This window comes from Sapajus apella, unplaced genomic scaffold, assembly GCF_009761245.1.
Source record: "Sapajus apella isolate SASKATOON/1434 unplaced genomic scaffold, GSC_monkey_1.0 scaffold176, whole genome shotgun sequence".
Taxonomy (NCBI): domain Eukaryota; kingdom Metazoa; phylum Chordata; class Mammalia; order Primates; family Cebidae; genus Sapajus; species Sapajus apella.
The window spans coordinates 56,759-73,937 of NW_022437116.1; the positions used below are offsets into that span (position 1 = coordinate 56,759).

The 17,179-nt window shown below is 44.6% G+C and overlaps 2 protein-coding genes across 2 annotated transcripts; one reads left to right on the plus strand and one right to left on the minus strand.

Annotated features, from left to right (window-relative positions):
- Positions 1-5,035: 5,035 nt before the first annotated feature.
- LOC116542968 (testis-expressed protein 13D-like) lies at positions 5,036-6,803 on the minus strand. The gene has a single exon (XM_032268252.1). It carries the CDS (start codon positions 6,801-6,803, stop codon positions 5,037-5,039), a length of 1,767 nt encoding a protein of 588 aa, XP_032124143.1. The 3' UTR covers position 5,036.
- A 2,264-nt stretch (positions 6,804-9,067) lies between these two features.
- LOC116542967 (testis-expressed protein 13D-like) lies at positions 9,068-10,835 on the plus strand. Its single transcript, XM_032268251.1, has one exon. It carries the CDS (start codon positions 9,068-9,070, stop codon positions 10,832-10,834), a length of 1,767 nt encoding a protein of 588 aa, XP_032124142.1. The 3' UTR covers position 10,835.
- The last annotated feature ends 6,344 nt before the right edge of the window (positions 10,836-17,179 follow it).

The following is a 17,179-nucleotide window of genomic DNA, read 5'->3' on the forward strand; positions in this document are numbered from 1 at the left end:
ACAACAGTGTTAAGTCCACCACTTCTTAAGCTGTGTGATCTTGGGCAAATTACTTATGCTTAACCTTTATGAGCCCCAGTGTATGTCTGTAAAACGGGTTGCTAATTTTATCTTTAATATATGGAGTTTTTCTGAGGATTAAATGAGGTAAAGGCATTTTTTTGTGTAATAACCCCATAGTAAACACTCTCTAAATCATGGCTATTATAATAAGCAAGAAAATGTCAAAAGCATCCATTCAGATTTGAGTCAGTAAAGGCAGATGTGAAAATGTACATTCCCAAGAGAGATGACATATGGCACTTTAGAATAGAAGCACCTCTGGTGAGGGTACAGGGCTCCGAGTTTGCCCTTGGTAGACAGCAGGGCTGAATTTTTTTTTATTGTTCTGCTCTATTGGGTGCAGGGTCTGTCTCCTCTGAAGTGTATGTGTGTGTGTGTCGGGGGGGTTATGTTTATTATGAGAGTTGGTGATGAGGGCCTTTACCTCGCACAAGGCACTGTGTGATCTGGATTCTTCCAAATTCAAATCCCAAATTTCTAAAGAATGGTGGGCCGGGCACAGTGGCTCACACTTGTAATCCCAGCACTTTGGGAGGCCGAGGCAGGCGGATCACCTGAGGTTGGGAGTTCAAGACCAGCCTAACCAACATGGAGAAACTCCGTCTACTAAAAATACAAAATTAGCCAGGCATGGTGGTACATGCCTATAATCCCAGCTACTTGGGAGGTTGGGGCAGGTGAATCACTTGAACCTGGGAGGCAGAGGTTGCAATGAGCCAAGATCACATCATTGCACTCCAGCCTGGGCAACGAGAGTAAAGCTCTGTCTCGAAAGAAAAAAAAAAAAGAAAGAAAGAATGGGGTGGCACCTTTAGAGAGTGGTCTGCTTTCTAGCCACTGCCTTATGGAAAGCAAGATGATAATGGAATATGGATTCCAGGCACTGCATGAGTCATTGACAAAGTCACCATCCTCTTCTTAGCCATGAGTGAAGTCTGAAAGAAAAATTGATTTCTTCTGTCAATGGTTTTGGGCCTGTCCTCCTCAGACTAAGAAAAATTTCATAAAATCCTACTGGATCTCACTGTCTAACAGCAATCTGTACTTCATTGCTCAAGGCTCAAGACAGTGTTGGAAAAATGACAAGGATAGCTCAAGTGGCATTTGAAAAAGAGATTATGGGGTGGTGTGGGGTTGAGCTTGTCAGTACTATCCTCACCAGTGCAAAATAGATGCTGACTTCACCTCTTCTGGTTTATTCAATCATCAGATATAGCCTACTGGACCTTCAGGTATCCAGTGCTTTCAGAAGTCACCCTCTTGCCATTAGATCAAAACCACAGTAGTAGTAATTTTATACTCTACTATCGATGTATTTATATTAATAATTTTTGTAAGTGACACTATTGATAGGCTATTTCTAAGAATTGCTAAGGCAAAGGGGCCTGCCAGTTTCCTCCAATTAGGGCCCAGTGATTTTTCTTAAAAGTTGTGTCCCCCAGTCTTTCTGTACCAGTCGGTCTGTGCTTATTCTGGGGTAACTAACTGCTCACAGATCTGCAACCTACTTGATTCCTCCCTTTATGTTTCAGCCTCCTACCTTCTGCCCCAATCTTAAGACTCTCAGATCTTTGGGGATCCAGCATCCATTCTCCTTTGTTTCATATCCCTACACTTGGTTGATGAATCATCTGCCCCTGCCCTCCCCTCCAAGAGTGGTGATCCAAGTGTGACTTGCTAGCCAATTAGCTGGCTAGAGCTTAAATGTCCCAGAGTGCCTGCTTTTTTGAGTCCTCCAGGCCACATTAGCACGTAAGCAGACATAAGAGATTGTGTGCATGGGTTTGTTTGTGGTGGGGGTGGGGGTGGGAGGTGTAAATTTGTGAAAATGTTTAATAGGGATGTTACTTACAGATACTAAAGGGCTAAAAAAGAGAAAGAAAATACAAAAACCGTTTGTCTATGGAAAATGAATTTATGTCTGTTTCCTCTTTATGGCTGATTTTACCACATACACAATAATAACCCTGAATGTTGTCAAGATAGGTCTGATGAAATTCATTGTAAGGTATATTCACTCACAATGTGCCATTGTGTTCAGCTGTGCTTGCACTTGTGTTGATTATTGACTATGGGCTTCTGCCCATGTATTCTGCTCACATGGAAAAAAAATAAGGGAACGTGACTCTAGTCTTTCTGAGATTAACTGCCTAGCTGCCTCCTTTCTTTTCTTTTGGCATCTCTTGGGTAGCTATATTGAATAGGTCACTGTGGGTACAAAGTACAAGAAAAGAAAGCATATGTAATCAAAGGTGTAAATTTCCCTAAAGCAGCATGAAACTTGTTCCTCAGTACTCAGCATATATAGCTTGTATTTACTCTATGTGCCTTTTCTCTATTCTATTTACCACTTTTGATTCCTAGGAGATTAAATCTGCACAAATGTAGATACATAGTAATACTCTGAACTTTAAAATGTTATTTTCCTTCCTTTATCATCAATGATTATCATTTAAAGTTGTTATGAAGGCTTTGTGACAGAGCTTATACTAAAATTGAAAGTATAAGAACTTACTGAAAATCATGTAAAAATTAGCTATGTTTTTAATGTGGTTTCTCAGATTGATTAATTTATGCAATTGAATTGTTCTACCTCTTGTAAACATACATTCACACTTTGCAAACTTGCACACCTGCAAAGTAAAGTGTGGTGGTATTTGTGATATTATCATTGTTTCATCAAGAATGATAACTCAGCCAGGTTACCCTTTAAAACTCACTTTGTAGGCCATTATATATCACCTTCCTGTCTCAATATAGTGGAAATTGATTCCATAAAGGGCCCAAAGGCCAAAAGTACTTTAAACTTAATAATTTAAAAACACACTGGCATTTATGAAGCCTTGTTACATTAATTTGGAAATAGTTTGAAATTGTCATGAAGTTTAACAGTATATGAAAGCACTTCCCCAAAGACAGATGCATCAGTTTGGATACAGTAAAATTTTTGCTTTAGGAAAGTGTGTGTCTTTAAAAAATTGTTTTTCTCTGAATCGAAAATATGACATGAATATTCCCTTATAGCTTTCAGTGTGACCTTTAACCAAGATTATAGAACTCGTGAAATAGTCTCTATTTTTCTCTTTTTCTTTCCTTTCTTACTATCTTCCCTTGCTTTGTTCCCTTCTTTCAGCGTTTATAAGCACTACACGTAATAGGAACCATGTCAGGTGCTAGGAATGCAGGGGTGAAGGGACACAATCTCTGTTCTCAAGGGATCAAGTCTAATTGAAGAGAAAGAAGAATTAAAAAACTAATTACACAGTACTGATGGTGTAGTGGTCAGGGAAGACTTCTTGGAGGAGGTGGTGATTGAGCTGGAAGGATGAGTGATAGCTGACAAGGAGATAAAATTAATCTTACTTGCGATATTAATAGCTTTGGGGTATGATAGCTCTCTTTATACAAAAAATGGCAGAGCAGGGAACTTGAGGTCGCTATCCCTCCATAAAAGCATCTAATAGAGCTGGAAAATACTGTCAGAATTAACTTTTGCAGAACTCTGGAATCTAGTCAAAGCTTGTAACAACCAGGGGAAAGCTTAATGAAGAAAGAAGCTGCTGCCTTGCAGTAAGGGAGCTCTCTGGCGTTTCAAATTGCCTGTCTATCTTTCCCCACACACTAGATTGGAGGCAGCCTTGAAAACTGCAGTCTGTACTCCTAGTGCAGGATGCCATGTGCCAGATGGTGCAATATGGGCCGTATTCTGAAAGAATTGTGGTTGTGTGTTTTAATCTTTCTGGAAGCTCCCTGAAGGACAGATGTAAGGGCTTACTTCTGTTTTGCCCACCTGACTCTGAATTTGCAGGGATGGGACAGATTTCCAGGTGGCATTTACCAAAAGCATTTAAAGGCAAAAGTGTTGGCTGTAGAAGCCTGGGACAAGGGATCGCAGTCAGGACAAGCAATAGATAGACCAAAAATCCTGGGAAGAAAGAGGCTGAGAAAAAGAGATATGTGGGAGAATGAGGGTTTTTAAAATCTCTAATGTAAATCAGAGAATTGAGAAAGCCTTGTACATGCCCAAGACTGGACATGCTCAGAAAAGGCCTGAAAAGACGCTATACTTCTACTCGTTGCTGACTTTCAGGTTCGCCACATACAAGGAAGTAAAGGCAAAGGCAGCATTGTAAATGATCTGGGTAAGCATTGAGGGAGTTTCCCAAAACAGAGTCAATCCTCAAAGAGTGGGAAAGTTTTAAAAATTCTTTCTCTTTTCTTAAAAAGAAAAAAAAATTGGGGGGCTGGGTGCCGTGGCTCATGCCTATAATCCCAGCACTTTGTGACAGGTTCAGCTTCTTCAGCAACTAGCAAGTTTGGTGGGGATGAGATACAAAAATAAGACCTCACCTATAAAACCAATGAAACAAAATGAAGAAAACATGAACACTGCAGTAGTTTCCAAAGGAAAAATAGCATTTTCAAGGAAAAGTGATGTTTCCAAAATTTCTTTCCAAAGGAATAACAGCATTTTCAAAGAAAAGTACCATCCCTAAAATTCAACATAGCTTCTGACTCTAAAAATCACACAACTACTCCCAGCCACATACAAGGCATTTTCAGGAAAAGGAGTGAAACAAAAAGGAAAAGAAAAGACTTCGTGACTTCAACTTCTCCAGGGTGTTAACCAATCAGCATCAGCCATCCAGAATCTACCACCTGGAAAACGTAAATGCGATCAGAAAAAATCCCCTATTCAAAGAACAAATATGATACTCAAAATTAGTCCATCTCTGTTCAAGTAAATGAATAAAATAAGAATATAAATTTTCTTATCTGTATATCCACAATAATTTTTAAAATGGCTAATTTGGGTAATGGGATAATAAATTATTTTATTTAATTTTTAATTTTGTCCATAATTTTGGTTTCAATTTTTCTGTGAAGTAAATAAGTTATATTTTAATCAGAAGGGGGTCTTAGGAAATTAGTTTCTCTTTGGAGTGTGTCCATTCTTTCTTACCTTTCTGAAATCAGTGAGTTTGTCCTCCACTCTCAAATGGCACACGGACGTTCTTGCATTTATAGCAGGCCGGACGCCATGAAAAATTCATGGCTTTACATGGACATTTCCAATTCGCTGGAATTGGCAATGAGGCACACTTCTCCCGTTGCTGGGATCCTGAGACTTTATTCACTTTTGGTTGCTTGGCCTTCTGCCCCTCAGGCTGCTGCTTCTTCGGGCTTTCTCTGACACCATGGCTCCTGCTGTCCCCCAGGGGAGTGTCCTGGGGCCTCTCTGGACCTTCTTCTGGTTTGCAGCTCCTGCTGAACACCAGGGTGGCCATCCCCTGGGCCCCCTCTGGGTTTCCGTCCTGGCTGTAGCTTCTGCTGTCTCCCTGGGGGACAGTCCCCTGGGACGTCTCTGGACCTTCTTCCTTGATATGACTTTCGCTGCCCCCCAGGGGGACAGTCCCCTGGGGCTTCTTTTGACCTTCTGGTTTGCTTCTTCTGATAACCACCAGGGTGGCCATCCCCTGGGCCCTCTCTGAACTTCCTTCCTGGCTGTAGCTTCTGCTGTCTCCCCTAGGGACAGTCCCCTGGGGCCTCTCTGGACCTTCTGGTTTGTGGCTCCTTCTAAACACCAGGGTGGGCCTCGTCTGGGCCCTCTTTGGACCTTCTTTCTGATTTTGTGTCTTTCTGGGCCCCTGGGGTCTTTCTGTACCTTTTTCCTGCAAGTGGCTTCTGTGGCTCCACAGTGGGGCTGTCCCCTGGGGCCTCTCTGAATCTTCTTCTTGGTTTTGGCGCCCACTGTCCCCAGGGAGGGGCATTCCTTGGGACCTCTCTGAATCTTCTCCCTGGCTGTGGCTTCTGCTGTCTCCTAAAGGGAATGACCCCTGTAGGATCTCAGAACCTTCCTCCTGGATGCAGCTTCTCTGGTACCACAGAGGGGCCACCTCCTCCTGGAAGTCCACTGCAGGCCACTGGCAAGGTGGGTGGATCCCAGGAGGAGGCATCTGAAGTGGGACTGCTGCTGCTTCTGCTCCCATGTCTACAGCAGGTGGTAGAGCTGGCAAGAATGGGACTTCCATTGAAAATGATGGTGGGCACGGGAATGGATCTGGCACTGGCACTGGCAGAGGAGACTGCCTGGCCTCGGCCCAGGCACTCAGGGGTTCTGGCACACAAAGAACATCTGTCAGGGTTGGCGTCTGGGCATTAGCATGTGGCCCCATGGCCACCGTCCCTCTCTGCTGCTCTGTGGCCAGGGGCCATGCCACAGCCCCATGCTGCTCTGTTTGCGGCCCAGCCATTATTTCACGGGCCAGTGGAGCAGCCTGGGGAAATCTCTCAACCTGGAGCAGCCTCCCGTACAGCCCATCACGCTCATTCAGCGCCTGCTGCAGAGCGGACTGCGTGAAGTGCAGCTGCGTTGCCGCCGCCTCACGCTCCAGGCGCAGCTGCTCCAGCTGGGAGGTCAGAGCCCAGGAGGCCGCCTGGCGCTCTTCCACATGCCCTTGCAGCCGCCGAACCTGGTACAGCAGCTGCTCCCGCTGCCCTGCGGCCACTCGCACACTCAAAGCCAACGCGCTCCAGGTGCAGGCCCTCTTAATGGACCGCGGCACGTTCGGGTCGGCCACAATGGCCCGAAGCCCGTCCTCTACCTCGTTCCACGGCCGCGAGCGGAAGGCCACGTAAAAGGCTGGGCCGCTGCCATCCCTGAGGACTTCATCGTTTATGAACCTGATCACATCACTGTGGCGGAACCCGCTGGCGTGGTCTCCAAAATTCACCGCCATGGCGGCTGCGGCCTAGTCAAGCAGCTGCCTCACCGCTGTCGCCTCGGCTGCGGCCGTCACTTCCGGTACAGGCTGCTGCCGCCAACCAGTCCGTCCCTCCCCTGCCCTCTCAGTCTTACTTTAGTCCTTGCTCAGTCCTGGCCTCCTCCTCGGCCTCCTCCCTCCCTCACTCCCTTGTTCTCACAAAGAGTGAAGCAGGTCCCCTTCGCCACACCAAACCAGACGAGCGACTCCGCGACACGCCACAGAGAAAAGCTGAATCATGCCGCAAGGCCTGCTGGGGCCCGGAAGGCCCGCTGGGACCAGCTTCCTTTGGCGCCGCACTCCCGGCAGGGAAAATGGGTGTGCTGCAGACTGCAGTGACCCAACAGAAACTTTGTTTCCAAGAGCTTAGAGAGGATAAAATTCAGCATCATGGAATGAATTCCTAATCAGGTGATGGAGTTGGATAGTTGTATATATACATGGTACATGGGTGCTGTTCTTTCCTTTTTTTTTTTTTTTTTTTTTTTTTTTGGAGACGGAGTCTCATTCTGTCGCCCAGGCTGGAGTGCCATGGTGCGATCTTGGCTCACTGCAGCCTCAGCATCCTGAGTAGCTGGGAATACATGCACATGCCACCATTGCCCGGCTAATTTTGTATTTTTGGTAGAGACAGGGTTTCACCATGTTGTCCAGGCTGGTCTCAAACTCCCCTGACCTCAAGTGATCTACCTGCCTTGGCCTCCCAAAGTGCTGGGATTACAGGCATGAGCCACTGTGCCCAGCCAGAAAAGACAATATCCAGTATCATGGAATGAATTCCTAGCCAGGTGATCGAGTTGGATAAGTATATACATGGGAGCTTGTCTCAGCTCCATCTCTTGTAATCTCAGTTACGACTTCAGACATTCCATGGAGTCAGTCATGCTATCTGCACACTTCCCTTAGCTCCTGAACAGATGAACTTAGAATCCCTGTCATCAAGAAAAGCAAGTAAATGAGGCATGATGACCTTGTAAATTCACTCCCATCTTTATCTGGTCAACTCTGATCTCAGAGGGTATCTCTTTTTCCTTTTGAATAAATGCTCCTCTATGATCTGGATCTTCCCTACCAGAAATGCTAAAGGGAGTCCTCCAAGCTGCACTCTTCTAGACAGTAACTAGAATTCAAACAAAAAGCACATTGTAAAGGTATCAATGTAGGTAAAAAAAAAAAAAAAAAAAAAAAAAAAAAAAAAAAATTAATGTATTTTTGGTTTTTAACTTTTCTTTTTTTTTTTTTTCAGACAAAATTTCACTCTGGTTACACAGGCCAGAATGCAGTGCTGTGATCACCGCTCATTGCAACCTCTGCCTCCCAAGATCAAGCAATTCTCCTGCCACAGCCTCCTGAGTAGCTGAGATTACAGGTGCCAGCAACCATGCCTTGGCCTCCCAAAGTGCTGGGATTACAGGCATGAGCCACATGCTCAGCCATAACTTATCTTTTTTAACAACAGATTTAACAGACAGCTGCATAACACAATATAAATCTATGTTAATGGACACTTTGGGAGGCCAAGGCAGGTAGATCACTTGAGGTCAGGGGAGTTTGAGACCAGCCTGGACAACATGGTGAAACCCTGTCTCTACCAAAAATACAAAATTAGCCGGGCAATGGTGGCATGTGCATGTATTCCCAGCTACTCAGGATGCTGAGGCTGCAGTGAGCCAAGATCGCACCATGGCACTCCAGCCTGGGCGACAGAATGAGACTCCGTCTCCAAAAAAAAAAAAAAAAAAAAAAAAAAAGGAAAGAACAGCACCCATGTACCATGTATATATACAACTATCCAACTCCATCACCTGATTAGGAATTCATTCCATGATGCTGAATTTTATCCTCTCTAAGCTCTTGGAAACAAAGTTTCTGTTGGGTCACTGCAGTCTGCAGCACACCCATTTTCCCTGCCGGGAGTGCGGCGCCAAAGGAAGCTGGTCCCAGCGGGCCTTCCGGGCCCCAGCAGGCCTTGCGGCATGATTCAGCTTTTCTCTGTGGCGTGTCGCGGAGTCGCTCGTCTGGTTTGGTGTGGCGAAGGGGACCTGCTTCACTCTTTGTGAGAACAAGGGAGTGAGGGAGGGAGGAGGCCGAGGAGGAGGCCAGGACTGAGCAAGGACTAAAGTAAGACTGAGAGGGCAGGGGAGGGACGGACTGGTTGGCGGCAGCAGCCTGTACCGGAAGTGACGGCCGCAGCCGAGGCGACAGCGGTGAGGCAGCTGCTTGACTAGGCCGCAGCCGCCATGGCGGTGAATTTTGGAGACCACGCCAGCGGGTTCCGCCACAGTGATGTGATCAGGTTCATAAACGATGAAGTCCTCAGGGATGGCAGCGGCCCAGCCTTTTACGTGGCCTTCCGCTCGCGGCCGTGGAACGAGGTAGAGGACGGGCTTCGGGCCATTGTGGCCGACCCGAACGTGCCGCGGTCCATTAAGAGGGCCTGCACCTGGAGCGCGTTGGCTTTGAGTGTGCGAGTGGCCGCAGGGCAGCGGGAGCAGCTGCTGTACCAGGTTCGGCGGCTGCAAGGGCATGTGGAAGAGCGCCAGGCGGCCTCCTGGGCTCTGACCTCCCAGCTGGAGCAGCTGCGCCTGGAGCGTGAGGCGGCGGCAACGCAGCTGCACTTCACGCAGTCCGCTCTGCAGCAGGCGCTGAATGAGCGTGATGGGCTGTACGGGAGGCTGCTCCAGGTTGAGAGATTTCCCCAGGCTGCTCCACTGGCCCGTGAAATAATGGCTGGGCCGCAAACAGAGCAGCATGGGGCTGTGGCATGGCCCCTGGCCACAGAGCAGCAGAGAGGGACGGTGGCCATGGGGCCACATGCTAATGCCCAGACGCCAACCCTGACAGATGTTCTTTGTGTGCCAGAACCCCTGAGTGCCTGGGCCGAGGCCAGGCAGTCTCCTCTGCCAGTGCCAGTGCCAGATCCATTCCCGTGCCCACCATCATTTTCAATGGAAGTCCCATTCTTGCCAGCTCTACCACCTGCTGTAGACATGGGAGCAGAAGCAGCAGCAGTCCCACTTCAGATGCCTCCTCCTGGGATCCACCCACCTTGCCAGTGGCCTGCAGTGGACTTCCAGGAGGAGGTGGCCCCTCTGTGGTACCAGAGAAGCTGCATCCAGGAGGAAGGTTCTGAGATCCTACAGGGGTCATTCCCTTTAGGAGACAGCAGAAGCCACAGCCAGGGAGAAGATTCAGAGAGGTCCCAAGGAATGCCCCTCCCTGGGGACAGTGGGCGCCAAAACCAAGAAGAAGATTCAGAGAGGCCCCAGGGGACAGCCCCACTGTGGAGCCACAGAAGCCACTTGCAGGAAAAAGGTACAGAAAGACCCCAGGGGCCCAGAAAGACACAAAATCAGAAAGAAGGTCCAAAGAGGGCCCAGACGAGGCCCACCCTGGTGTTTAGAAGGAGCCACAAACCAGAAGGTCCAGAGAGGCCCCAGGGGACTGTCCCTAGGGGAGACAGCAGAAGCTACAGCCAGGAAGGAAGTTCAGAGAGGGCCCAGGGGATGGCCACCCTGGTGGTTATCAGAAGAAGCAAACCAGAAGGTCAAAAGAAGCCCCAGGGGACTGTCCCCCTGGGGGGCAGCGAAAGTCATATCAAGGAAGAAGGTCCAGAGACGTCCCAGGGGACTGTCCCCCAGGGAGACAGCAGAAGCTACAGCCAGGACGGAAACCCAGAGGGGGCCCAGGGGATGGCCACCCTGGTGTTCAGCAGGAGCTGCAAACCAGAAGAAGGTCCAGAGAGGCCCCAGGACACTCCCCTGGGGGACAGCAGGAGCCATGGTGTCAGAGAAAGCCCGAAGAAGCAGCAGCCTGAGGGGCAGAAGGCCAAGCAACCAAAAGTGAATAAAGTCTCAGGATCCCAGCAACGGGAGAAGTGTGCCTCATTGCCAATTCCAGCGAATTGGAAATGTCCATGTAAAGCCATGAATTTTTCATGGCGTCCGGCCTGCTATAAATGCAAGAACGTCCGTGTGCCATTTGAGAGTGGAGGACAAACTCACTGATTTCAGAAAGGTAAGAAAGAATGGACACACTCCAAAGAGAAACTAATTTCCTAAGACCCCCTTCTGATTAAAATATAACTTATTTACTTCACAGAAAAATTGAAACCAAAATTATGGACAAAATTAAAAATTAAATAAAATAATTTATTATCCCATTACCCAAATTAGCCATTTTAAAAATTATTGTGGATATACAGATAAGAAAATTTATATTCTTATTTTATTCATTTACTTGAACAGAGATGGACTAATTTTGAGTATCATATTTGTTCTTTGAATAGGGGATTTTTTCTGATCGCATTTACGTTTTCCAGGTGGTAGATTCTGGATGGCTGATGCTGATTGGTTAACACCCTGGAGAAGTTGAAGTCACGAAGTCTTTTCTTTTCCTTTTTGTTTCACTCCTTTTCCTGAAAATGCCTTGTATGTGGCTGGGAGTAGTTGTGTGATTTTTAGAGTCAGAAGCTATGTTGAATTTTAGGGATGGTACTTTTCTTTGAAAATGCTGTTATTCCTTTGGAAAGAAATTTTGGAAACATCACTTTTCCTTGAAAATGCTATTTTTCCTTTGGAAACTACTGCAGTGTTCATGTTTTCTTCATTTTGTTTCATTGGTTTTATAGGTGAGGTCTTATTTTTGTATCTCATCCCCACCAAACTTGCTTGTTGCTGAAGAAGCTGAACCTGTCCCATTAGAAGATCTTCCAAGGCCAAAAGAAATAATAGCACCTCACTTCTGATGGACACACACCTTAGTGAGACTGACGGCAGACTACCAGCTGCAGTGGAGAGGAGTGAGAGGAAATCAGAGAAGAAGCGATGGTTTGACATTCATTAGGGGGAAAAGGAAGAGCAGAATTGTTTTTGTTAGGATTGAATTTTTCCATTGGGGCAAGGAATTAGCTTACAAGAGTTTGGGGGGTTGTAGTGTTAAATTGTATAGATAATAGCAATTTTGATAAATTTCATTTAGTTTGTTAGATAGTTATTGTCTAGTATGTATTAGGAGCTAGACTTACATGTTATTATTTGGTGACGTTATTATTTGGTGCATACATCATAATCCTTGTTGCTGAGTGGTTAGAAGATAGGAGAGAGCATAATTTGGGATGCAAGTTAGATCAGGGGTATCTTCTTTGCCTTGCATGTAGTGTGGCCTTGGGAAAAACCAATTTAAATAACATCTAGATCCATTTTTTCAGTTTTGTGGGCAACATGAAAGAGACTTTCACGAATGGCCTTGAGTAACCAAACTGCTAGTCTCATTGATTTGCAGGTGAGACAAGCAGTGGCAAAGTTCAGGAAAGTGGCCTTACAGAAGTGCAGGCAGATTTTCTGATTGTCTGCTGATTTCCTCCTTTGAGAGGGATAGCTATTTTCCTGGTTGCCCACCAGCCTGCTTGAAAGACCGCTGGGGTGTGTTGAAGAAAGAGTGCTCTGGGGAGTGTTCACTACATACTCCAGGCCTCAGCCTCGGACTGCCCCCATTGCAGATTCCTTTCTAGTCAATAGTGGATGAAGAACAAAATGAATTTCAAGGACAGACAGAGAGACATAGGGCGTACTGGGCTATGGATGGTGTTTCTCTTGGGAGGACTAATTGGGTTAAAAATAAAACTGGACTGGGGCGAGCACTCTTGGGAATGCCCCTGCACCCCTCCTTTTTTGTGTGTTCTCTATAGGCTCCCCCAAGGCTGCTGGTGCAAGGCGAGGAGGGACCCAGGGTGGTGCTCAGGAGTGGTTGGTTAGATCTGCCTTCGGTCCAAGCTAAAGATGTTACAAGTTTTTCCATGAAATCCCGCCCAGCTCATCAAGATCAACCATTGCCATGGTTTTTCTGATCCTACCTGGTAATAAAGGGTGTGCACTTGATTCCTGTGTCTTCTGCGTAATATGTATCTCAGGGCAAGTTTTCTTAGAGGTGAAAGCTTAAATCTGCATCTTTCCTCCCTACTACTGCAGTTCAATCTTGTTTACTACTGGAGGGGCCTTCCTCTTATGAGGAATTACCCAAGAAGGACCTTCAATCTATCGTGATTGTCCTTTCTACCTTCACTGTCCAGGTCCACATAGTCCCTTGAAGGTGAGCATGTCTTCTGCTCCAGGGTGATGGGGCATGAGGGGTGAGTTGGGGAGGGTGCTTCTGCCTAGGCTGAGAGCTCTGATGCCTGGGGTCCAGTCTCCTGTGTACCAAGAAGTCATTTCCCTGAGATGCTGTCTCTCTGAGGTCCCCTGACGTCCCATGAACAGAAATTTCCCTCCTGCATTTCTTTCTTCCAAATCACTGTCCCCTGTCCCCTATGCATAATCCTATCAAGGTGTTTAGGATTCTGGAAAACTGGCAGGCTGTAGCCTGTCTGCTCACAAGACAAATGTTCCCTGAGGTGAAGGGGTGTGGAGGCCAGCTACCTGCTTGGTATGGGGACAGAGAGCAAAAGTGACTTTGCCCCGCCAGCATTTTCACTTCCCTCAGAATTATGATTGCTGGGAGGGCCTTGGTTACTTTGGAGGGGAGCACTTCAGAGGAAGGGTTTAGGGATGTCAGACCCAAAACTAGGATTTCTGGATTGGAGGCTGGTTTTATGATGCTCATGTGGGCTGATAGCTCCTTGGAATTTTGGGAAGATGGGACACAGATGAGACTTGGACATGTTTCAGCATAATCCATTTTCATATATCAGCAGGTCATTCCAGATTTCAATATGATTGTTCTTTTATGGCTTCAGAATGGATCCTGTTGTTCATTGGCATGCTTTTAGGCCTTTATGAAAACAGATTCACCCTGTGCATAGCTTTTATATATTTTAATATGATTACACAGTCTTTCAGGGTCAGCCTTTTTCAAAACAATCTGAATCATTGAGGCTGTCAAATCACTGCTCTCTTCCAGGCTGCACACATGCAAGAAAAGGCAGCAGGTTTCTATGGCATAAACCTGGGCTTTGGAGTCAGAGAAAACTGAGTTCAGCTACATGATCTATTATTCACTAGCTGTGTGGCCCCAAAGAATTTACTGAACGTCTCAGCCCCACAAGTGTTAGTTCCCTTTTGCTATCCTTTGGGTTCTTCTCCGGATGCTGTGGTCATGAGTGTAAGCGATTATTAATCATAGTAAGAGCTACTATTAGAGTGCTTACTATGTGTTAGATACTTTAAGCACATTGTCCCTTTTGATGACTATAAGGTATTACAGGTACCCATAGTAATAGTTTTCAAAGTGTATACTGCTGCCTCCGATTTAAAGGTGTGGGAATACCCAAATTTGGGACTTAGTGAAGCCTGGCTTCAAAATGAAATTTTACTAGTTCCAGTGTCTGTACTCTCCATCATATCACATCACCTAACGTTTTACCCTTACTGAGGAATGTATGTGCATTTTAACAGGGATCATAACACCTAAACCCAAAGAAATGACTGTGATGGAGGGACTTTGAGGTATAGTGGCAGTCTTGCAGTTGTGGAGCTGCTCTTTTAGAATATCTCAAATTTTGGCTGGACGTCGTGGCTGAAGCCTGTAATCCCAGCACTTTGGGAGACCGAGGTGGGCAGATCACCTGAGGTCAGGAGTTCGAGGCCAGCCTGACCAATATGGTGGAACCCTGTCTCTACTAAAAACATAAAAATTAGCCACGTGTAGTGGCATGTGCCTGTAGTCCCAGCTACTTGGGAGGCTGAGACAGGAGAATTGCTAGAACCCAGGAGCTAGAGGTTGCAGTGAGCTGAGATCACGCCACTGTACTCCAGCCTGGGTGACAGAGCGAGACTGTCTCATTAAAAAAAAAAAAAAAAAAGAATATCTCAAATTTTGGGATATGTGACCACCTAGGCTGCTACGAGTAGGGCCATTTATTATCTTAGTCACCAGGACTGCAAAATAAAGGCAACGGTATAGGCAGTGGGCATGACTTGTGCTGATTCAGCAGACTGAACTTAAGAAAAGTTTGCATCTGAGTTTAATATTAGGATAGGACATATCTTGACTACTTACCTAAAGTCTTTCTCAATATTCAGTTTTTGTTTTAAGTGAATAAAGTGCCAACTGTAAAAGTCCAATATACAGTATGAATATATATATTTTTTTCAACGAGGAAGGAGGAGAAAATGAGATTTCAAAAACTTCACACTCATGTTGCCAAATGGGGATCTTTTTTAAATTATGGTGCTAAATCTACAACAGAATGGCAAAGAAACACATAACATCCTTATCACATGCTTTGTAAAGACTCAACACAGAATGGTAGCAGCTGCTTCTTATGTGGTACAGGCACTGCATAACACTCTTCAGTGGTTTCTTCACTTCTAGCATGTGATAGAGTAAGTGCATCCACTGGCACTAAAACTCACATACACTTAACGATACTCAACAGCCCTAGCCTGTGACCTTATGAGGTTGCCGTTGAACAGATTTTTCTCATTCTCTATACTGTTTATTCTTTGGTGTTTAAGAAAAGGGTTCAGAAATAGTGAAATGGACATAGGAAGTGTTGATGCACTGGGTGTTAATAACCTCAGGAGACCTAGTATAATTTTTTGAGTACAACTCCCTATTTGGTTTGTTGTTGAAGGTACTCTCTTCAGTGGACTTAAGAATTACTCTAGTAGGTCAGATCCTGGCCCACCTAAACTAACTTCTGTGGGGTATAAAGCAATTGTGGAAAAGCACCATATCATCCTGAGTGATAATTTTAAAGGTAAGCAATGCCACTAGAAATCTCTAGCTTCTTTTATTACTTTATGTATCAAGTAAACAGCATGCATTCAGGGCGGGATTGTTATAAGCTGGTCAATATGCTTTACTCTGTGGAAGTGATCTTTATTACCCTCAGTGACCTCGTATTCTATTAGAAGAAATATGGCAAATATTCACCAAACAGTAGTTCTCAGTCTTTTCATCAATTGTTCCATCATATTTTTTCACTTGCAGATGTCAATTTTTAAAAGATTCTGCATGCATATCAAAGGACATCAATTAATAAGAGATTACTCATTCATTTAAAACTAAGAAAGCCTATATAACTATAAAGTTCTTTTACACAAAGTTGATATAATTCTAACCCAAAAGCAGCCACTTGCCATTTTTCATTTAGGATTTTGGTGAGGAGTCAATGAATTCTATTGTTATTATTATTACCATTATTATAATTACATGTAGCCTAATCACAGGCAAATGGACCATTTTACTAGGCCCTTTGTAATGCTGACAATACCTCAAAATCAATATTACCTTCTTAAAATTCTATGAATCTTGGGAACACAAGTTAGGAACAACCTCTGTAGAAAGCTAATAGTTTTAATACATGTTAAATGCCAGTCAGTGCTAAAGGATTTTATAGGAGTGCAGTATGTACCATTTCGGGTTCCAAGGCTTCCATGATAGCCAGATGGTTCTGAATTGTGTACGCAGTCTACAAAAAAAGTTGCTGGGAAAATTGACTTTGTTTTACTTCAAAATAATATGTGGTATTATTACAGCTTCACTTGAGACACTTTCCAGCCCTTTGTTGCTTGTGTCTGTATCAACGATTTTAGATTTTACTCTTTATTCTGCACTACATTATAAAAATAATTGCACACGAGGCAGAAATCTGTGATTACTTTTGTGGTAGGCAGCATTAAACCATATCCCAGTGTTTATAAAATGATGACAAAGAGCTCTCTGAGGGTTTTGTCTGTAAGTAAAAGTTTTAGGAGATTTAATCTCATTTATTTTTTGCTTGATATATGTATTTATTTTGATAATTTCAGTGAACCATATTGGTTCTAGGAAGGAAAAAGATTGAACAAGTATTAAAAATTTCATACCTTTACCACTACAATTCCTGATATTGTCTAGACAGTTTTGAAACTTCAGAACATTTATGACTTGCTTTGTAAAAGACTCATAGTATTGAACTCCCTGCTGATCAATGATTCTAGCATTTTTTCATGAAATATTTATTACTGAGAAGGAAAAGCAAAATAATGTCAATGTTGCATATGTAACTATAAAATGCATTTAGAAATCTACCACTAGCCATTTTGTTTGCTGGGTTATAATATTTCATTTGTATTTACAAAACTGCTTAGGGAAATGTTTATAGTCCATTTCATTCCTTTCCTTCGCCAAATTTTGGTATTTGTGATGTATAGATGAAAGTGGTCATCTGTGTTCGAAAACATCAGAGGTTTCTTTAAAAATGTTCAGGCAAAAATATATAGACAAACTAATAGTCTCTTGGACTTTAATCTTTTCGATTAAAGCTCCAGTGGTGGAATTTTATTCTTGAGCTTTCAAGAAAGAGAACAGATTTTTTTTTAGATGAAGAGCTGTAGCCTCATTTACAAAGAAGTAATATTTTCTTGTGC